The following is a 23,241-nucleotide window of genomic DNA, read 5'->3' as shown; positions in this document are numbered from 1 at the left end:
ATCTATTGCAAAACCCCTAGATTCAATGCTTCTCTGCTCTTCATAATGCCATGAACAAGCCAGCAATTAAGGTTAGCACCTTAATATTTTATTTTCCACTCATTTCAATGTAAGTTAAAAATTTAAGAAAAACTAGAAATACTGATCCAGAAACCAAAAAAAACAGCTTCAAATTGGCTTTTTCTTATCCCTTGCTGTGGCCACTTGTAAACTAGAAGTCCACTGTGGCTTTGAGTAGATGGCTCCTTCTATCCCTTTCCTCACTTTAGTATAAAAATGCAGCATTATCCTCTATGCACTTCCTAATTCCACAATACACAATAACTCTCCTACCAAATTAGTGGCATGTAAAATAAAAGAAAAGAGAGTAATGTTTGAGTGGCAGCGAAGGGCCATGTCAAATTATTGACTCCAGACCTTTTCTATGCAATTTATATGCATTCACTACTAATTTAACGGAAAAGATGGAAAAGTCAGAATCTTAAGAAGCCAAAGTCCTTATGTAACTAAAGTAACACACACCATCAGGAAGTGAGGAGGCACCTTCATCTTTGCTAAAATATGTGGCCTTATATGTGGGACACATATTTATTAAATTTTACTTCACTAATAATTTCAGTTCTCTTGGTGGACCACAAAGCTATTTCACATACTTGACATAAAAAAAACATTGTCTTGGTAGGAGCTTCACAAAGGTTTCCACACAACTTATGTTATGATCTTTTTTAGTACTTGGGAAAGCCTTAAGCCTCTCAGGATTTTACACACTGGTTTGCATTTTAGAACTTCAGAATTTTATTCCTATTTCATCATGATGAATTACACCTACTTATTGCCATGATTATTGCTGCTCCTGAATTCTATTGTTTCCTGTTTTGAAAGATCTGTTTCTTTTACGCTGGTTTATATTATTTTTATATTGTTTCATTTTTTCTCTCCTTTCTATTGTTGAAAAAAAGGGAAATAATAAAAAGGAAGGAGAAAAGAGGAGAGAAGGATAAACATATACCTCTCCCATGCGCTAAAAAGGTTAACTGTCTGTCTTCTTCTATTAGTCATTTAAATCAATTTACTTAATAAGAAACAAAAGGGAAATTAAATACATAAATTAATAAGTCCTGGTAGGAAAACTACATTGGAATATAGAAATAGAGGTGAATTCTTCTGACTGTAGTATAACTGATGGGGAGTGGGTGTCCCTCCTATTTCGTAGGATCTGAGATCTTACTGTAAATGAAGAATACCTATATTCATTTTCCTCAAAAGAACACAGGCATCTAAATTCATTAATAATTTTCCAAACTGAATTTAATATATTAAATAACTTCTGTCCAAAAAGTAACAACTATAACACAAGGGTGCATTGTATGAAATGCTGTGTATTTTAAGCCCCAATCTCCAATTGTCCGTGGTGATTCCTACCCTTTGGAACAATCATTCTACTGGCATACAATTAGTCCCAACTCTGGAAGCCTTTTGAAAGGCAGTGACGGGCTGAGTCTTTCCTGACTGATCAGATTTCAATTCTGATCACTATTTCATTTTATTGTTGGAGTATATTTAAATGAGATACGCTGTTTGGGGAATTCTGATACTGACACAAGTAGCTAACCAGTGAGTTTTATCACTTCCCAAATCCTATTAATCAGATCAAATAAGGAATAAACCTTCTATTGCTGGTGTCTCACTCTGCTAATAAAATGTGTTGGAGGAAGGGAGAAAGAGAAGTTATCCTTTCCCTAAACTATTTATCTTTTTTCTTCATTAAATCTCAGCCTAGTCTCTATGGTATAGTCTGTTAGTCTAATATCTGCAGTTCTTCAGCTAATTCATTTTCCAGAGCAAGTCCAGCATAACTGTCCCAAAGATCATAACTTTTCAGATAACTAAATAAGCTTTCCTCTTTTATTCATCAAATCTCTAATGATTTTACTCAAAATGTATTGCTGATGGCTATTTTAATATTTTCATTAATATCCACTTCTCATAAAGATGCAGTTTTAATATCTAATTTTACCACTAGTCTATTTTTTACATGAAGTTAAATAAAAATGATATTCACTATTCACCTGCAAACCCATCACAGAAGAAAACAAATATTTTCTGTTTCTGCATGTACTAAAAGAATTAAAATAGCATTATACTGCCATCTAGTGGCTGGTTTTAATGTGTGCCTCTCAGCTGGATTACATAGCAACTAACAATTATATGCAAGTCTATTCAGAAGCAAGTGAATATGAATTATTCTCAGGTAAGTAGTAGCTACTGGGTGTTCAGTTGTGGCCTAAGAATATAATTCTAATAAACAAAATTATTTACTTTGAATGAAACAATAGCAAATTACAGTTTCATATAATGAAAAGAACATTTAAAGCCAAAGAAATACATTCTTGCAGACTGCCTCAGATATGTGATTCAAATTAATTAAATATATTTTGAGGAAGTCTTTTCCTGGCACATTATTTCAGATAAGCAAACAAAATTCAGTGTCACTGTTGATAACAGTAGCCATTTGCACAAATATTACATAGCAAAACTGTGGTCTAGATGAAAAGCACAATGCTGTTCATAATTATTACTTAATCAAACCACTAACTTTATTCAATATTGGTGTACTGCTGATACTCTTTAGGAACCGTGGTGGCATAGCGGTTAGAATGCAGTATTGCAGGCTGCTCACTGCCAAGAATTCGATACTGACTGGGCTCAAGGTTAACTCAGCCTTCCATTGTTGGTAAAATGAGGACCCACATTGTTGTGAGCAATATGATGACATTGTAAATCATTCAGAGAGTGCTGTAAAGCACTATGGAGTAGTATATCTAAGTGCAATTGCTATTGCTATTTGGTTTAAAGTGGCACAAGTATAGCGATACCATACAGAGGTTGAGAATTTCAGCTCCTCTACCCTCCCATCACTACCCCTTCTGTACTTCAGCTGTGCCTGTCAAAAACAGAACAACAAAAACCCAAGCTTCCATCAGTTCTAAGAGTAATGTTGTTCTGATTGCTTTCTGTTCTGCTCCGAAACTAATGTGGGAACACAACTTTTAAGGAGGAAAATCTACCCTCTATCTGGTTTTCACTAACGAAGCATTTGCAGAAAGATGCAAGAGGCTACTAGACGTTGAGCACTGTCCAGCAGAGGAAGAGATCGAACACAGGAAAAGGAGGTTAGTTCTCTTTAAGACAGAAGATCAACATGAGAAAGTCTAGCTTTATTAAACCTCCCTGAAGAATTAAATTTGGAAAAGGCAAAGGTATTTTTCCATAAAATAGGGCAGATCTGTTTCCATGCTAAGCCATGCTTTATTTAACTACACTTTTCTGAATAAACCATAATCATACTTGGGTTTGAATAATATACACACTGAATTGTACAGAAAAATACCACACAGAATTCACACATCGTGTTAAGATATAGGCAAATAAATAGAAAGCTGTAGAAAAATCATCTTAGAATGATATAAAGACATTAAAATAATGTTATGAGGAAGGACATGGGAATTCTGTTAACAAGAGTTGGCTCATTTCTCAGTAGGACAAGTAAAGAAGTAAACATGCAGTGACTGATTAAGGTTGGCTGGGTAAAGCTAGGATTCTGTCATCTGGCCAGACGTAGGGGTATATTAATTTAAATGTAAACATCCTCCCTCATATTAGTTGTTTTCTTCATTAAAATGAATTGCTGCCAGTAGTCACCTATGGAAAACATGCCATGTTATTAGGAGCAATACTGTGGAGATCACAAAATTAATAGGTCACTTTTAGGTTTTTTTTAGTTTATTATATTTGTATAACTTGAATTGTTATTATTTAATAGTATTTATATTCTGTTCTATTTCAAATGTCTTAGTCTTAGATGTTTAGGTTAGATTCATAGTCTGCCTTTTTCCCCCCAGGAGTTCTGGACATAATACACACTACTATCACTTCCTCATCCCTTTTCCCAGCACAACTACTGCCCGAGTTGGAATGGACCAAAAGATAATGACTAGCCCCAAATCATACAGGTGTTCTATGACTGAAGGTCAATTTAAACTGGGACTTCCTGGCTCCAGTGTAACATAACTGTCTGTTCAAGACTAATTCATTGGGAATCTTTGTTTAAAAAGGGTTTCTGAGCATGTGGAACTTTAAAAGAATATCCAGTCATTAGGTAGCAGAAGATCCTGTTTAAAAATAATATAATATTTGGTTGTCTTAGATTCAGAGTATAGAAACAGATGTTCATCATACTTGAATTAAAACTAGGTTCCTTAAGAAATACATCAGGCTACTTCTATTTAAACTACATTTTGAAAAGAGGAAAGAAAACATGAGAGAAAGAGGACCACACTTAAGAAGACACAAGGCAGTAGCTGAAGACCCCTTTCCTAGTAGTCACACATACGATTTTCTAATCTATTTGCTGTAGTCATAAAAAAAAATCTCTCAAAGGGAACAGAGATGATGAACAATCACACTTATATTAGAAAGGACTTAAGAATCTGAAAAAGATGCCTACCATTGTCCTTGCAAAAAGTTAGTTCATAATTGAATACTGGAAATTACTTTTTATAATTTTTTAGATTTCTGCTTGTTTTTCATCCATGAAATGCAAAGTGGAGGATAGAATTGACCTGGGCACTCTTTTGTCCAAAAAACAAAGAACACCAACAACACTCCCTTTATTATATTACAAATTTTGTGATGAATTAAATCTGATGGAAGTTTATTAGAGAGTTGTGCCAGTCTGACATGTGGCAAAATGAAAGCAGAAGAACTGGAAGTAAAAATGTTTATATGCTTAAATTATAATTTTTCTTGATGAATCTTGCATGTGTTTACTTGGTTTTTGTATCACTGAAGTCGTAAACTCTTGACCTCCACAAAGCAATTGAGAATTGAAAAAACAAGTTCCGTGGGCCACTGTTTAATTCTTTTGTTCAGGAAAGAAGATGGGGGAACACCTTTCTGACACACTGGGTGACCTTGGGCCAGTCATCTCTATCAGCCCAACCACTTCACAGGGCTGTTGTGGGGAAAATAAGAGGAGGAAGGTGTGTTGGATATTTGTGTTGGATATGTTTGTCACCTTGAATTAGTTGTAAAAATGATAACGGTGGGATACAAATAAATAAATAATAAGTATAATTAGCTATATAAGGGACGCGGTGGCTCAGTGGGTTAGGATGCTGAGCTTGTTGATCAGAAGATCGGCAGTTTGGCGGGTCGAATCCCGATTGCCGCGTAACAGAGTGAGTGCCTGTTACTCGTCCCAGCTTCTGCCAACCTAGCAGTTCGAAAGCAGGTAAAAATGCAAGTAGAAAAATAGGGACCACTACGGTGGGAAGGTAACAGCGTTCCGTGCGCCTTTGGCGTGTAGTCATGCCGGCCACATGACCACGGAGACATCCTCGGACAAGTGCTGGCTCTTCGGCTTTGAAACGGAGATGAGCACCGGCCCCTAGAGTCAGAAACGACTAGCACGCATGTGCGGGGGAACCTTTACCTTTACCTTTACTTATAATTAGCTATGGGCCATCAAACAATAAGTGAAGTGCAAAAAAGCATGGAAAGATGAACCAAAACCAAGGAAGATATGCAAAAAGAAGGCAAGACTGGAGCACCAGAACTAATGAGCCATATTCACCTTATATGGGCTATCCTATCATAAAACACCAACTTTTCCTCAATTTTGAGATATCTGCAACCTACTTTCTAGTTTCTTGGTTGACATATTTGCAATCTCAAAATATGTTGTTCATCTACAAACTTCAGCCAGGCTATAGAAATCTATTTACTTATTATTTCAAATATTTCCCACAAAATTGTCCCAAAGGTGCTTTTTCAAGAGGCAACTGGACTTTCTTGTTTTTCTTTGGAGACGTTTCACTTCTCATCCAAGAAGATTCTTTTCCAGAGCTGAAGAAGCTTCTTGGATGAGAAGCGAAATGTCTTCAAAGAAAAACAAGAAAGTCCTGTTGCCTCATAGAAAAAAAGCACCTTTGGGACAACCATGACCTGGATGACTGAGAATCGCCATAGACATTCCTATAAAATCCCTAACTCTTTTAAGTGTTCAAATTCCTGCCATGGCTTTCAACAAACCAGGCATATATGTATATTTAAGATCATACATAATACAGATTGTCCTCAACTTATGACCATAAAGGAGCTTGGAATTTCCATCATAAGTCACAATTGTCATATTCGAGGCACCTGTTACCCAACCCAATTTTACAACTTTTTCCCCAGTGGTCATTAAATGAACTTTGCATATATTAAGTGAATGTGGCAATTGGTAAGTGAATGTCATGGTTATTAAGTGATTAAATGTATTCCTCTGGGCATTTCTGCTGGAAACCAGCCCAAAAAACCCCTAAAAACCAACAAAACAAGTCATAAATTATGGTCACATGTCCAAGGAACATTACAATTGGCCATATTGCCATGCAGCCATGTGACGTGTCTGTGCCCGCACATGTACAGTTGTTGAAACTCCAGAATCAAGTTGTGAGTATAGTTTGGGAGGGCCATTGTAACTTTGAATATTCATTATGCAACTGGTCACAAGTCAAGGACTTGTATATGCATAATGAAGCAATTTCAAAAGTGTTGTTTTTTTAAAATAGGATTAATATGAAAGCAGAAAAATTCTGCAACACAAGTGATATTCTTCAGTTTATACATCTTGACACTTTATAAAGCAGAATCATTTTGAAACAGGGCAATGATGGGAGCAATTTTCCATAGCAGAAAGGATATCAAAAAATACCACATTGAAATAAGTATTTTTTTAAAAAACAAAATTAACAAAGCAACTGAATTATGATTGTATTGAACTAGCAGAACATATTTTAATTTGGCACTTGTATGAAAAAGATGATTTTCAAAGCTTTAATATCAACAGAACAATGTAGTAAAAATCACTCAAATGTATTATTTCAAACCCATGTTCAAAAAAAAATCAAGCAATTGATTCTAAATATTTACTGCAATATTAATATACTGTTGAAAAATAAAGATTGGAACGTATTTAGTTCTTGCCCATCACGAGACTCCAAATATCTCTGAGGGACAGCAAGGCCAATCTCCTTGACCCAGTCAATTCCCCTTGCAGTGCCTATTGCCAGCCACGCATTAAAAGGAGAAAGTCTAAGCTAGAAACCAATATACATTCAGCAATATCCCTATTTCAAATCTTCCCTTTTTAATATGTTCAAGCCATACAGTGGGTACAATCAATAAGTAGTTGCCCACAAACACAGCGTTCTTCATCTCCTTGTATCTAATGGTATCATGAAAGAATGTCCCAAAAAGAGATCTTCTTGGCTACTTTACAAGTAAACCTAAGGAATAGTTTTCTGTGTGACTGGCTATAGCACAATATGTTTGCTACAAGCATGTGAAAGTTGGTTTAGTTGGAAAAGGACTGATGAGACAAGATAGTTATAAGCCATTATCTTTCAATCTTAAACAGCTCCAGCCCTTGCCTGCAAACTAGAAATGTTGCATTAATCTATATCAGGCCTACCAATATGCAACCACCAAGTAGCCTTATGTGGCATGCTGCAATTTTTTAAAAAGTTAATAAATTAACTGCCGCCTCACCACCACTGCTACGTCCAATGCAGCTGCTGCTCTGCTAAGCACCAAACTATTGACTGGCACATAAAGTATTCCTTTATGGCCTGCAATTATTTTTAATATATCAATGTGGCCCTTTCCCTCTGCAGGTTGTGCAGGCCTGATTTATATTACTACGTTATGAAAAAACACTCTCCTTCAGCCTCAATTCTCACATCTCACAGTACAGCACTATTTCTTTATCAACCCTCCACCATAATATATGGATACTTTCACCCAAAGAATGGCAATGTAGCTATGGAAAAATTTAAAACATCAAATAAATAACATACTTTCCAAACAAGAGAAGGGTTTGGAAAAACATAATCCTGACTTTGTTTTCATTCTTCTACAGAGTTGGGGAACAATGTTGCCCAGCAACCACAAATATTTGAATCTATTTAAGAAGCTCCAATGTTGTTAATTTCTATTCAATTATAGATGAGACCTAGAAATAAGTAAGAATTTATTAAGCTAACCTCATACCATGTAGTGTGTACATGCAGTGTGCCACCACCCATTTTGTGAACAACTCAAACCACCAACTCACTGAGTTAGACCAAAAATATGAACCCTTTTTGTGCATTTAAACATTTTTCCCTATCAGGCCTGGAGATCCCCTGGCAGCAGAGAGCACCGCATATAACATGGTGATTTTTACCCTCCGATTTTAGCTCTCAGGATCTTGTTCTTATTTATATTTAATTATGTTTTAAATGGTTTTATAGTATGTCCCTCTTTGAAGGAGATGGGCAGTTCAGAAGTGTGAAATTATAAATAAATGAATGTTTGTTAATTTTATTGTGCAATGCCTAGAGTAACTTTGTGTGAAATGGAAAGTTACATAACTTTGATAAATGAATGAAATGGAATGTGGAAATGGCTTACAGGACAGGAATAGGCACTTAGGGCTGCTTTAAAATGTCCTCTCCAGATAGCAGAATGGGACCTTTAGGGTCCCTCCCTTGGCCACGCCTCCTTCTCCTTCCTCCCACCTCAGCTCATTTACCTCTAGCGTTCCTCCTCAGCTGACCCGCTCCCGGCCATTTTACCTGGCCAAGGGGCCCCTTGCCCTCTGCCTATTGATCTGGCGCTTTTGCCAAGGCACCCTTGGTCTTGAGCCTTTGGCTGCACAGGACAGATAGCCACCAGCCAATCAGGTGGCAGGCAGATGCCATGGTGCCGCAGGGGCAGCCTGTGATGTGCGGCCATAGGGGCTGTGTGTGAGGGGAGCAGCCTGCAATGTCATTGACTCTGTGCCTGGATTCCAGCCTGACTCCCGACAAGCAGAAGGGGTCAAAAAGGGAAGACCCCACCCACTGCTGCCTGCCTGTTGCCTTCTCTGCCCGGAGCCTCTTGACAGCTTAAAAAAAAAACACCTACAGAGCACCGGCTTCCTTTTTTTTTTCTCCACCCTGCTCTATGTTGCCTCTGCTCCTGGACAAATGCCATCACATCGAACAGGGAGTTGACCTGCTGCCCTACGCAAGGCTTCTCCCCCCCACCCCGAATGGCAGGAGCTACGCCAGCACCATTCACCTCCTTGCTGCCCCACACCAGGCTTTCTCCCCCTCCTCCTGCAATGGCTGGAGCCCCAAAACTTGTGGAACAGCTAAAGTACTTTTTAAAAAAATCTTGCATCGCAGGCTGCCCCCCTCCCACACAGCCCCTGTGATCACCCATCGTGGACTGCCCCTGTAGCACCATGGCATCTGCCTGCCACCCAATTGGCCAGTGGCTATCTGTCCCTTGCAGCCAAAGGCCTGGGATAAAGGGTGACTCGGTAAAAGGGCAGGGCCGAAAGGTGTGGGGCGGAGGGCAAGGGGCCCATTGGCCAGGGAGAATGGCCAGGGGTGGGCCAGCCAAGGAGGAATGGTGGATGGGCTGAAGAGGGAGGAGAAGGAGGCGTGTCCAAGGGTGGGAGCTGAAGGATCCTAGACCCCCAGATAGGCTCTGCCCTCATCTACCTTGTGGAGGGCAATTCTTATGTCATACAAAACCTAATGCTACTTGTAACTTGATAGAATGTATATACTCCTAACCTACGGAGTACTGAAAATTGATTTCAAAGTTTCATAGAGCCACAAATTCTGTCTACCACTTTATATAATATAAAGTAAGATACTTTATAAAAGCAGGAGTAGGGAACATCACAGTGGTGGGTCTCCTATAATATCAGGCTCAGTTGACTCTCACTGAAAAGGGCAGGTGATACATACTGGTATGTCTATGAATCCACCTTAGATAATTATCAGCCCCCACTTCACCTAACCTTGCAGCTGACATAGCTAGCAGACCCAAATTGGGTAAAATAGCAGTTTTGCGCCCCGCAGATAGAACACTGCCCTTCAATCATCTTTGCCAAATCCTAATCCCAAATATCAGCCAATATAGAGCTAGGCCTGTATTCTAAAACATGTAAAGGAAACAGAATAGATATAATGCTATAGGTAATTAATAAAGTGCACACACTTTACATGTAAGAAACCTCTCACATACGAGTAGGGCTAAGAGAGCCTCTATGTGATACACATAAGACCCATGCACCGACCTTCACCAATAATGGCCTGTTTGACCTTTTCTCTTATTAAATCCTCCCTTTAATCTATCTCAGTTCTAAAACCATCTTTGTTATATGTGCCTAGCTTCTTCCTACCTGATAATCTCAGTGCACTCCCTTGTCTTCTGATTCACAGCATTTGTGGCCCACTTCCCACAGCAAAACCTTCCAGTTACATCATGTTAATATTTAACATTATAGCACAATCTAATAATTTATAAACAAAGGTACATAAATACGATATAGCAGGTTTAAAAGATCCAAGTACCAAAACTCAGGGCGATTACTAGAGTGCAGAATGGTTGCAACTGGTTGGCTGGACTTCAGCAGTCCACATCTGGTGCCTTTATTTTATTTATTTTAGTTTTTATTTTAATTCCATTTATATCCCGCCCTTCTCCGAAGACTCAGGGCGGCTTACAAGCTTAGCAGTAGCCTTCATTCTATGTATATGCCTGCTTATTAGGGCTTTCACACGCACCCCAAGCGGCATTATTACAAAGTCAGCTTAATTGCCCCCAACAATCTGGGTCCTCATTTTACCTACCTCGGAAGGATGGAAGGCTGAGTCAACCTTGAGCCTGGTGGGATGCGAACCTGCACTAATTGCAGGCAGCTGGTGTTACTTATTAGTTATCACAAAATAAAATACAGTATCTAAATCACAGGCCTGCTGATTTAAGAAAGGTAATCGTTAACATCAATTCGCTTTCAACTACCTACAGAAGCAACTAATTCCTTTTGAGTGCGGTTGTTGTTTTTTAAAAAAAAGTTTTTGAAAAGTTTGCCCTACAAGCCATTTTTAGGGGAAAGCCCCATCTATCTCCACGGAGTTTACCGTGGCGTAACACGGATCAGCTCTCCCGAACACAGGAATAGGGCCGAGCGCAACACCCAGCCAAGCCCAGCTACCGCGCACTACTAGATGCGCACTCAAAAGGGAAGGGCGGGCCCGAGAAGCTCCGGAAGGGCGCTCGTTGCTTTGAGGAGGCGGGCCTAGCCGAGCGCCGCGTTGCGTGGGAGCAAGACTTCACGGCCCCAGGAGAAGACGAGGAGCTCTCAGGCCAACGTGGGAGGGCCAAAGGGCGCGCGAGGATCGAGTTGAGCAGCCTTACCTGCGGAGCCGCCAGCGACGATTTGGTGCGACGCCTCGTGCCAGAATTTCCCGGGTTTCGCCGCCATGGTCGTATGGAACGAGGAAAGGTGGCAAAGCCGCGTGAAAGCGCTCCGCGCAGCTGGGGCTGGAGGAGGAGGAGGAGGAGGAGGAGGAGCAGCTGCAGCGGCGGCGGCGGTTAGCGGGGCTGTGACTCCAAAAGCTGGCGAGCAGGAGCGCCTCCTTTAGCGCGCGAGTGAGGCGTCCCCGAGCACGGAAATAGTAACTGGGAGGAACAGGGAAGGAGCGGGCTTAAGCAGTGTGTGGAGTGCCCTCCTGCACTCTCGGAACAAGATGCGCCCGCGGCTTTCCTTGCTTCAAAGCCCCCCAGTCCTCCTCGGCCTGAACCTTATACTGAACTGCTGGGCATTGTGCCAACACGAGCCCAGTGGCTGAACCTTCCACCCTGTGAAACTTAATGAGAGGCAGAATGAAGCGCTTTCCCACATCCCGGATCAAGAATACCAGGTTGCTGCCCGATTAAGTGGCTCATTTCCATCCGGGCCCGTAATATTGCTTTTCATTCTCCCTCCCCAGAAATTTCGAAAAAACCAAGGAAATACCACTTGGGTGTGATTTGGATTAATGCTTCTGGAAGAGGCTGCTCAGTGTATTTTTTTTTTTGGGGGGGGGGGAATCTAGATAAGTGAACTCTGTCACTTTATTGTTCTTTTTTCATTGATTTAGCATCCCCATTCATTTGTGCCAAAATTCAGTTCCCACCACTCCAGCCATCGTAACTTTTGGATGGGTAACTTGGAAATTAATATGTAGAAAAATGAAGGCACAGGTTAAGGAAGTTTCCACTAAATTGGTGATGAAAGTCCTCACATCTCTCTAAAATCAGTTTTACCCTTTGAAACTGCTTGGCACAGTAGCAGCTTACTTCTACAGGTTACTAAATACCTTGTCACCCAGTTCAATGTGCCCATGTACATCCACTTTGCTGCTTAGCAAATTCCCTATCCCAAGGCACCTATTTATGGTTTTTAAAAAAGATTTATTTAAAAAATAGATGGTGATGGCATGCATAATGCCAGCCTTCATCTTTATAGCATTTGCAAGAATGTTTCTGAGCCTCCATTGACTTCTCTCTTAGATTATAAAAAATGGTTCAGAAATATGTCCACCTGCCAAGAAAAAAAAAACTTAATAGGAAGAGCATGAACACTTTTTCAAAATTCCAGTTGTGCCCACTAGCCTAGAAACATTGGAAAGAGTTGAATTAGCTGATCCCAATAAGTTTGCTGCTGGGTGGCTTTTGCAATTAAAAGATCAAAATCGGAGAAAATTGTGTTTCTGAGAATTACCATCATTCATACTTTAATCACTTTTATAGATGATTTTCATAGGTACAGGTCACTTTTTCATAAATACAGATTACTTTTTTCTTGGACAACTGTTCAAGACACATCTGGCACTATCACTGTCAGATTTTCCAAAGCGAAAGATAATTGTTTCACCTACACAGCCATTGTTCTGCAGAGACCATCCTGTAATTTGGGGCTGCAAGGCAGGATCTGCCTTGTGGCAATCTTGAGTAAGAGTATGAATTAATCAAAGGCAAGGGGGGGTTCTTTATTTTGTCATGCAATATCCAGCAAAAACTCAGACAGAGACATTATACAAGTAGTCTCCACTTACAACAGTTTGTTTAGTGACTGAAGTTTCAACGGCACTAAAAAGAGTGACTTATAAGCATTTTTCACACATACCACAATTGTAGCATTCCCATGGTCATGTGGTCAAAATTTAGACACTTGCCAACTGACTCATATTTGTCATGGTTGCAATGCCCAGGGTCATGTGATCACCTTTTGTGACTACCTGGCAAGCACAACAATGCAGATGCAGATCTGTGGATATCATTAAAAATTATTGAAGCACAGCAATAGCTTTAACTTGACAGGGCCATGAACTGAGTGGGCATTTGCGTATAGAAGAAACTCAAATGGATTGGACAATTTGTCAGACCTCCTAAGAGGGAATTACCATGCCCCACTATTGAAAATTGTGAAATGGTTCAAAATAACTGAAATTCCATTGCAAAAACACCCTTTGGGACATACCAGCAGAGATCTGCTGGGCAAGTATGGCATGTAGATGACGTGGGTTAACTCTCAAGAGTAATTATTACTCAATTGTAGTAATTGCGAGAGGGATTTTGGAATCGTAGCGGACAATCATTTAAATGTGAGCCAACAGTGTACTGCAGCTGCCAAAAAAGCCAACAAAGTGCTAGGCTGCATTATTATTAATAATAATAAGAAGAAGAAGAAGAAGAAGTTGGAAGGGTCCTTGGAGGTCATCTAGTCCAACCCCCTGCTCAGGCAGGAAACCCTATACCATTTCAGGCAAGTGGCTGTCCAGTCTCTTCTTAAAAACCTCCAGTGTTGGAGCATTCACCACCTCTGGAGGCAGGTTGTTCCACTGGTTAATTGTTCTAACTGTCAGGAAGTGTCTCCTTAGTTCTAGGTTGCTTCTCTCCTTGACTAGTTTCCATCCGTTGCTTCTTGTCCTGCTTTCAGGTGCTTTGGAGAATAGCTTGACTCCCTCTTCTTTGTGGCAGCCCCTGAGATATTGGAACACTGCTATCATGTCACCCCTCACCCTTCTCTTCGTTAAACTACACATACGCAATTCCAGCAACCGTTCCCTATATGTTTTAGCCTCCAGTCCCCCAGTCATCTTTGTTGCTCTTCTCTGTACCCTTTCTAGAGTCTCAACATCTTTTTTACATCATGACCAAAACTGGATGCAGTATTCCAGGTGTGGCCTTACCAAAGCATTGTAAAGTGGTATTAGTACTTCACTTGATCTTGATTCTATCCCTCTGTTAATGCAGCCTAGCACTGTGTTGGCTTTTTTGGCAGCTGCAGCACACTGCTGACTCATATTGAAATGATTGTCTACTAGGACTTCAAGATCCCTCACACAGTTACTACTATTGAGCAAGGTACCACCTATACTATACCTGTGCATTTGATTTTTCCTGCCTAAATGTAGAACCTTACTTTTTTCACCATTGAATTTCATTTTGTTAGATAGCGCCCAGTGTTCGAGTCTGTCCATATCCTCCTGTATTTTAAGCCTATCTTCTGGAGTATTGGCTATTCCTGCCAGCTTGGTGACATCTGCAAATTTGATGAGTTCCCCATCTATCCAAATCATTGATGAAGATGTTGAAGAGCACTGGGCCCAGAACAGAGCCCTGGGGCACCCCACCCCACTTCCTTCCATGTAGATGCAGTTCCATTGAGGACCACACGCTGAGTACGGCCTGTCAGCCAGCTACGAATCCATCTGGTGGTGATGCTATCTAACCCACATTTTTCTATCTTATCAAGTAGTAGGTTGTGATCTACTTTATCAAATGCCTTACTGAAGTCCAAGTAAATTATATCTACAGCGTTCCTCTAGTCCACTAATTTTGTCACTTGGTCAAAGAATGCAATAAGATTTGTCTGGCATGATCTGTTTTTGACAAACCCATGTTGACTTTTAGTGATGACTTTGTTTGCATCAAGGTGTTCACTGATTTGTTGTTTGATTATCTTTTCCAGAATCTTCCCAGGTATTGAGGTCAGGCTGATAGGTCTGTAGTTTCCTGGATCTATTTTAACGGGTAGAATCAAGTGAAATGTTAATGCCACTTTATAATGCCTTGATAAGACCACACTTGGACTGTTGCATCTAGTTTGGACCACGATATAAAAAAGATGTTGAGACTCTAGAGAAAAAGTGCAGAGAAGAGCAACAAAAATGATTAGGGCAGAGCTTTTCAACCAGTGGTACAGGTACCACCTATACATTGGCACCTGGCAGATGGTACACAACCATCCTAGAAAAATGGTAGTGGGGGAAAGGAATGAGCTGAACCGGAAGCAGCACCGCACAAGCCTGAGCGAGAGACAGCTGGAGCTGCAGGGCTATTGGCTTAGCGGAAGCACCAGGATCAGCACCAGGCTCCAGCTGGAGCTCGGCACTGATCCTGGCGCTTCTGCTAAGCCCAGAAGAAGCACCGATCAGCTGGAATGTTGCAGCATCTCCAGCGTCTTGTGATTTACATTCAGATGCTTGGCAACTGATTCATATTTATGACGGTCACAGTGTCCCAGGGTCATGTGAAGTGACCAAAACCTGCTGCAACCACCCAGCAGACGGGGGGAATAGAAACCAAACACCCCACACCCCACCCTTGCTGCCAATCCTCAACAGAAATGCTCACAACAATGAAAACCTCGTACAGGAGGAAGAGCGCCGCCGGGTGGGCAGGCAGGTGTCTTACTCGTCTGTGGCTTGGGGGTCACTTTTTTCAGTGCCATTGTAACTTCAAACAGTCACTAAGTGAACTCTTGTAATTTGAGGACTACCTGTACTTCATCACTTTTTTCCTTTTTTGGTCATCAAGTTTTTGACACCTTGCTAGGCGACTGGTGGTACTCGGATGTTGCCATATCCTAAAAGTGGTACAATGGGTGAAAAGGTTGAAAAGCCCTGACTTATAGGCTTCCTGTCATTTTCCTGTATCTGTTTCCATAAAAACTGAACCCCAAAAACTGTGTGAAGTTGGCTATTATGATTTATATGTTACAAGAAGTTTGTCCTTTGTTGTAGATTTAAGAATATTTTATGCAACACCAGGCAATCTTATTGAAAACAACACAACAGCCGCAAATTACTAATAGATTTTAAAAACATTATTTTAGTCACATAAGCATCATATACTCACACTCTCAATCATTTGTATCTTACATATGAAAGACTTTGTAACTGGGCAAACAACAAGTATTGGAAATTCCCTTGGGCACTCTTGAGATGACCGTTGATGAAGTGGAAATGGTATTTCACACTTCTTTTTTTATAAGCAATGTTGGATTACCGCAGCTTGTTTGTTGATGATAATTCATCAAAACCTGGTAGTCTTCCACTTGATCAGGATATTCTCTGCCATAATTGTTGCATGGCCATCAGGAGTACAATAATTTTATTTTTAAAAAGATTCACAAGAATTGTGTCCAATCGTAACTTGCCTTGGAACTTTTCATATCCTGATATAGTCTTGCACATGCTTTTCAGGTTTCTTTCCAGTGCAGCCTCTTAACCCTTTATTGTATGGACATTAACTTACCCTGTAGCATGTAAGTCATGATTTATGACTTAACTGCGGGAAAATGGACCTGACCCAGGTAATTCAGGGCCCGACTCATGGGGGTCACACACTCGATCTTATTTTTCTATCTGGACAGTGGCTTGATGATCTGGGAGGGGGATCTCCATTTATTACTCCCCTGTCATGGACCGATCATCACCTCCTGCGGCTGGCCTTCCGCTTTGCCCCCCCCCGTCGCGGGGTTATGGAACCAACCAGGTGGTTCCATCCCAGGCGCCTAATGGACCCTGAACGGTTCCAGGAGGCGCTTGGATCTGTGCCTGCCATCTTCGCTCACAGCCCGGTTGATGCCTTAGTGGAAGCCTGGGAAAGGGCGGCCACGGAGGCACTTGACCGTGTTGTTCCCATGCGGCCCCTGACCCGGCGCAGATCCCGGCGGGCACCATGGTTCTGCATGGAGCTTCGGGAGATGAAGCGTCGGAGACGGAGCCTAGAGAGCTGTTGGAGGTCCAGCTGGTCTGAGTCTGATCGATTGCGACTAAGAACCTTCACGAGGTCTTATCTCGCAGCGATGGAGGCAGCGAAGTCCAATTACTTCGCTGCCCTCATCGTGTCCGCAGATAATCGCCCGGCCGCCCTGTTTGGGGTGACTCGCTCCCTCCTGAACCAGGAGGTGAGGGAGGAGCCCCTGCAGGGTCGTGCCGAGGAATTTAGTCAATATTTGGCGGATAAAATCGCTCAGATTCGGGCCGGATTGGACTCCGACTGGGCAGAGTCTGACGACGGGGAATCGAGCGGTCTTGGGAATATTATTTGGGAAGAATTCGATCCTGTGACTCTGGAAGAAGTGGACAGGATCATGGGGAGGCTGAGTTCCACCACTTGTTTACTGGACCCGTGCCCCTCCTGGCTGGTTTATGCAGCGTGGGAGGGGACACAAGGCTGGCTCCAGGCAGTAATAACTGCTTCTTTGAGAGAGGGCAGATTCCCCGCCACCTTGAAGGAAGCGGTGGTGAGGCCCCTCCTCAAGAAGCCTGCCCTGGACCCGGCTATTTTAAATAACTATCGTCCGGTCTCCAACCTTCGCTTTTTAGCGAAGGTTGTTGAGAGTGTGGTGGCTCATCAGCTTCCTCTGTTCCTGGAGGAAATGGATTATCTGGACCCCTACCAATCGGGCTTTAGGCCCGGGTACAGCACGGAGATGGCATTGGTTGCACTGACGAACGATCTCTGGCGGGCTCGGGACGGGTTGCTCCTCTGTCCTAGTCCTATTAGACCTCTCAGCAGCTTTTGATACCATCGACCATGGTATCTTACTGCGGCACCTCAGGGGGTTGGGAGTGGGTGGCACTGTCTTACAGTGGTTCTCCTCCTACCTTCTGGGTCGTTCGCAGTCAGTGTTGACAGGGGGACAGAGGTCGGCCTCGAGGCCTCTCGTTTGTGGAGTCCCTCAGGGGTCGGTCCTCTCGCCTCTCCTGTTCAACATCTATATGAAGCCGCTGGGCGAGATCATTCGTGGTTTTGGGTGGGGTATTATCAGTACGCTGATGATACCCAGCTTTTTATTTCCACCCCAGATCAACTCAGTGAAGCCCTCTCCGTGATGTCCCGTTGCCTGGAGGCGGTGAGGGTCTGGATAGGGAGGAACAGGCTTCGTCTAAATCCCAACAAGACCGAGTGGCTGTGCGTATCGGCATCTCGGGTTGTCCATTCTATTCCATCTTTATCTATAGGGGGTGAGGTGTTACCCCCCGTAGATAGGGCTCGCAACTTGGGTGTCCTCCTTGATTCACAGCTCAATTTTGAAGATCATATAGGAGCTGTGACTAGGGGGGCTTTTGCCCAGGTTCGCCTGGTGCACCAGTTGCGGCCCTATTTGGACCGGGATGCCCTACGCACAGTCACTCATGCGCTCGTGACCTCTCGAATACACTACTGCAACGCTCTCTACATGGGGCTGCCCTTGAATACCACTCGGAGGCTCCAGCTGGTGCAGAATGCAGCCGTGCGAGTTGTGATGGGGGTCTCCCGATACTCCCATGTAACACCTCTGCTCCGTGAGCTGCATTGGCTTCCAGTTGTCTTCCGAGTGAGATTCAAGTTGCTGGTGATGACCTATAAAGCCCTAAATGGCATGGGTCCGGGCTATTTACGGGAGCACCTCTTGCCAGCGTTAACTTCCCATCGCCCTGTGCGCTGCCACAGAGAGGGCCTCCTCAGGGTGCCGTCGGTCAGGGAATGTCGACTGGTGGCTCCCAGGGGGAGAGCATTCTCTGTGGGCACGCCTGCCCTGTGGAATCAGCTTCCAGTTGAGCTTCGGATGGCTCCCGACCTTCGCTCGTTTCGCCGCAACCTGAAGACTTGGTTGTTTGAACAGGCCGGCCTGGACTGAGGGATTGGATTTTAGAGTTAAATTTTAAAAATTTTAAATTTTAGAATATATTTATTACTTAGGGCTATTGATTTAATCTTATTTTAATTTTTATACCTTGTGTGTTGTTAGTGTTTTAATTGCCCTGTACACCGCCCCGAGTCCTTGGAGAGGGGCGGTATATAAATCTAATAAAATAAATAAATAAATAAAATATGGTCTGCAAAGATATTGGACTTATGGTGATTTAGGCTATTAAAACTAAATCTGTATTGGCAAGTGGTAGCAAATGCTATTTTTGCTAATAGAATTGGGCAAAATATGTTACTTCTTTTCCAAGTCGTTTTGCTGAGATTTTCATATAATGTAACAGCTGCTTTAACTTTCAAAGGAATGCTTTGCTCATACAGGCATGCTTCATAACTACCCTGTTTGAATGCTTCATCTCACTCTAACAACTAATGAAGCAGAGGTTAAATATAGCAATACAATTTGGCTTACTCAGTGCCAAAGTTTATACTGTCATTAAGAATACTGGACAAAGACTGGCAAAACCTTCTGTTTCAATCAATTCTCACCTTAGAAACTCCCTGAGTAACTCTGAGTCAGTGACGCACACTCTGCAATTTATTTGACAGCATTATTGCAGTGAGAATTAATTACGACTCGTGTAATCTGCCTCATGTTCTTGCAGAAAAAGTAATATAATGGTAGCAATAGTTATTGCTATTACTATAAACTATTGTAATAGTACAGCCTCCTGAACTCTTTCTCAGGAATATTACCAATTGTGTCACCTGCAGAAAAAGAAAAGCAGGTATGAACTCAATGGAAACTGACATAACTAGGAGGGGTATGTCTTGCTCTACATCTACCCTTGGTGTAGAGCAAGGGTCTTCAAACCTGGCCCTTCTATGACTTGTGGACTTCAACTCCCAGAATTCCTCAGCCAGCGGAAGTCCACAAGTCATAAAAAGGCCAAGTTTGAAGACCCTGGTGTAGATCCATAAGATCCAGTTCAGTCATTAGCAACTGCAAATGGTTGTATTTTGATTACTTTTCACGCACAGCTGTACAAAAGTGGTTGTTCCAAGAAGGAAGCTATTTGGAGCATCAATAGGAAGAAGCCTTTGCATCCTGGTTCTAACCACTAAGCAGAGATATTTCCATGCAACAAAACTCCAGTTACAAAATTGTGTGGTTTAACTGCTTTCTGTGACCCTTGGCTATGCTTTCCAGGAGTTACATATTAATAGGTGTGCTTTAATCAGCCGCTAAATAGATTTGCAGCAGTAGAACTTCTACAGGCCAATCATCTTTTAGAATTGGTGGAACAGAAATTCATCCTTCCATTTTAATCTTTCATCCTAATTCATCCATTAAAATCAATCACGCTGCAGGAGCCTCATACTTTTCTTTTCAAGACTGACTCTTAGCCAATACATCCCTTGTTCTCTCCGGATCTGAGTGCACCAACCTGAGCACAGACATGGAAAATTACAGGCTCAGAGTATGTGGAGTTGAAAACTGAATTCTTTTTTCCTTTTCCCTATAAAAAGAAGTGAGAATTGACCAGTGAGTATGACAGAGATAACCCAAATTTTTAATTAAGAGTACAGGACAGATGGAAGTTGATACTCTCTTAACTCAGGAAATATTCGTTATGAAGTAAAAAAGTATACCTTAAATAAGCTGTCAAACCATTGCTATGCCCACGCAGTCGTTTGTGCCTTAAGAAGGCGTAGTTGCCATATTCTGCAATGAGCGAAATAGCCATAGCGTGGCTAAAAACACGACTCAAAATGGCTAGCGAACTTTCTATTGTCGATTGTGGAACAACGCTTTGAAGATGTTAATTGGTTGCTGATTAGAGAATGGCATGTATTCTTCGCCCCTCACTTAACCCTGGAAATCCATCAGCACAGCTAGTTTGGTATACAATATTAGTAAGAAGTTCCACAGGGAATAAAGTTAGCACGCTGGATCTGTAAAAGATAAGCCGGAAGATGGGGAGCACCGGCAGATTGTTTCAGTCTCAAGACTGACTGACACAAGACTAACGTGTGTTGCAGGGGAATATTGGGTTGCTAGGAGGTTGCGAGCCGGTATAAACAGCAAGTGAGGAAAGTGTATAATCTGCAGAATGCATCGGTTTCCCACGCAGAACGAGCCGCTTAGAAAAGAGCACCGGGGAGAAGGGAAAGCAGGCGCTCCCGAGTGCGAGTAAAGCGAGGAGCGCGACGCTTATTTCTCCAGATTTTTCCTTCCCGGCAGATCTCATTTCCGCCCTAAGTGGGGTGGAAAGAAATGAAGGCTCAACGACTCCGGAAGTCGATGGCCTGAGTGGATCTATCGATGATGAGTCGGCTGCTGTTGGTGCACTGAGCCGGCAGGAGAGCAAGAAGGAATCTCGCCGTCTTTCTGTTGCGCGCGCTTGGGCCAGTTCCGGGCGAAACCCACAGGTAAACCGAGCCCTTTGGACGCGGCTGCGTCACGCGCCTGGTTTCGAACGCCGCCTGTCTTTTGCTCCTGGGGTAACGCCTCGTGCTTCTTCGGGGGAAATGCGTGCAGAGCATAACGGGGCGGGTACATTGGAGGAGGAGGAGGAGGAGGATAACAGCCACCTGGCTAATAAGGACACATTTGCAATAGGCGCTTCTCGTTCATTCCTCAAGTGGTGCTATTTTTTAAAAAAGCTACCTCCCCTTGAGGCCTGTCTTCTGAAACGACGTTAAAGTGGGATCAAAAGTATACAGAAGCGGCAACGTAAAAGTTACTTTAGCCCACGCATCCTCAACTTGATAATTGAAGTTGTTCATTCAATCCCAGCATTCCCTGCTGGCGCGCTTGTCTTTGCTGGCGAGGAATGACGGGAATTGCAGTGCGGCGCTCGTCATCAAGCTGATGTATTGGCTAAAATGTCTCCCTTCAGGGGCTCAAGTAGAAGAAGACTCTTCCTTTTCAGTCGTTGCAATAGGAGCGTGATTGCGTAATCAGCATGGTTAAAGAATTGCATAAGCAGATACAGGTAGTCCTCGATGACCACAATTGAGCCCAAAATTTCGGCTTGCTAAGCCAAGCAGTTAAATGTATTTTCCCCCATTTTACGATTTTTTTTGACACAGTTGTTAAGTGAATCATTGCAGTGGTTAAGTGAATCTGGCTTCCCCACTGACTTTGCTTGTCAGAAGCTGGCTGGGGAAGTTACAAATGGTGATAACATGGCCCCTGGACACATCAACTGACATAAATATATGCCAGTTGCCAAGCACCTGAATATTGATCAGATGACCATGAGGATGCTGCAACAGTCGTAAGTGTGAAAAGTGGTCATAAGTCACTTTTTTCAGTGCCACTGTAACTTGATCACTAAATAAATGGTTGTAGGTCAAGGACTATTTGGATCCCTGTTCCTTCATTGTCTTACTTTGAAAATTGCCCTTTTCCCAGCTTCACATCTCAACAGTATGTGAATTGGGCATCAGTACCTATGCAAATTGTGTTAATTTGGTTTTTGTCCAGTACTATTGGGCTAGGTCTACAGTAGGAATCTCCAATCGGTACCTTGGGAACCAGGCCACGCAAGCAGCAGGCAAAGCTTCATTTGCTCATGCACAGGAGCTAGGTTGCACATGTGAAACCATCCCCTCGCCACTGCCACTGCTGCTGCTCCCAGTCCGTGGAGCCAGAAAGGTTGGGGATCACTGGTCTACAGAACATGTTGTGGTCTCAAAATGATGAATTCCACTTTGACAATTGTTTGCTGTTTTCATTGTTTTATATCGGTTGCAGCAAAGGGCCATTTCAGAATGTTATTCAAATTCAAACATTTCAACAGTTTTCAGCAGCAGTCAGGGGAAGAAGTCATGTTACACTTAATTTTTATGTTGGAAAAATAACCCTGTAAGTTAGATTTGTCCAGATTACTGTTTTTTTAAACCTGACAACTTTAAGACGTGTGGACTTCAACTCCCAGAATTCCCCAGCTACTGCTGGCTGGGGAATTCTGGGAGTTGAAGTCCACACGTCTTAAAGTTGCCAAATGTAAAAAACTGTTCTAAATATTCTACTTCAGTGATATATTTGTCATTCTGAACAGTGATGAATCTAAATGTGAATGTTTTGACATTTGGCAGTAGATCACTATGTAGAATGTCCTTACAGAGGGTGGCAATTAGCATGTACTAAGATATTATGTTTCCTGGAATTACAAGGATCTGTAATTTTAATCATTTTTTAAAAAATATTTCTGTCTGTAAATAGAGCCGCTATCTCCCTTTTGCAGTGCAGCCCCATTGGCGTGGGCGGAGACAGGCCCAGGAGGGCCAGAAAGGAGCTCTCACCTGGTGTGGGCCCTTGATTGGCCAACCACACAGGGAAGCAGGAGGTGGAGGAGGGGCAGCCGGATGTCTGGAGCTGTATAGGCTGCTTGC

The 23,241-nt window shown here is 42.4% G+C and overlaps 2 protein-coding genes across 5 annotated transcripts in view; one reads left to right on the top strand and one right to left on the bottom strand.

Annotated features, from left to right (window-relative positions):
- Positions 1 to 13,821, bottom strand: part of SLC25A21 (solute carrier family 25 member 21) — a 304,840-nt gene extending 291,019 nt beyond the window's left edge. For both annotated transcript variants that reach the window (XM_081313016.1, XM_081313018.1), the window contains exon 1: positions 11,287 to 13,821. In XM_081313016.1, coding sequence (XP_081169142.1) covers positions 11,287 to 11,353 — 67 coding nt within the window. In that variant the 5' untranslated portion in view covers positions 11,354 to 13,821. The remainder of the gene's footprint in view (positions 1 to 11,286) is intronic.
- A 7,295-nt stretch (positions 13,822 to 21,116) lies between these two features.
- Positions 21,117 to 23,241, top strand: part of MIPOL1 (mirror-image polydactyly 1) — a 194,512-nt gene continuing 192,387 nt past the window's right edge. For 2 of the 3 annotated variants that reach the window (XM_081336216.1, XM_081336217.1), the window contains exon 1: positions 21,141 to 21,270. The gene's annotated coding sequence lies outside the window, so the exon portion shown is untranslated. Of the gene's footprint in view, positions 21,271 to 23,241 lie in introns of all 3 variants that reach the window. The other variant, XM_081336215.1, reaches the window with a different exon arrangement.

This window comes from Vipera berus (assembly GCF_964194415.1).
Source record: "Vipera berus genome assembly, chromosome: 1".
NCBI lineage: Eukaryota > Metazoa > Chordata > Lepidosauria > Squamata > Viperidae > Vipera > Vipera berus.
This window is presented reverse-complemented; position numbering and strand designations above follow the sequence as displayed.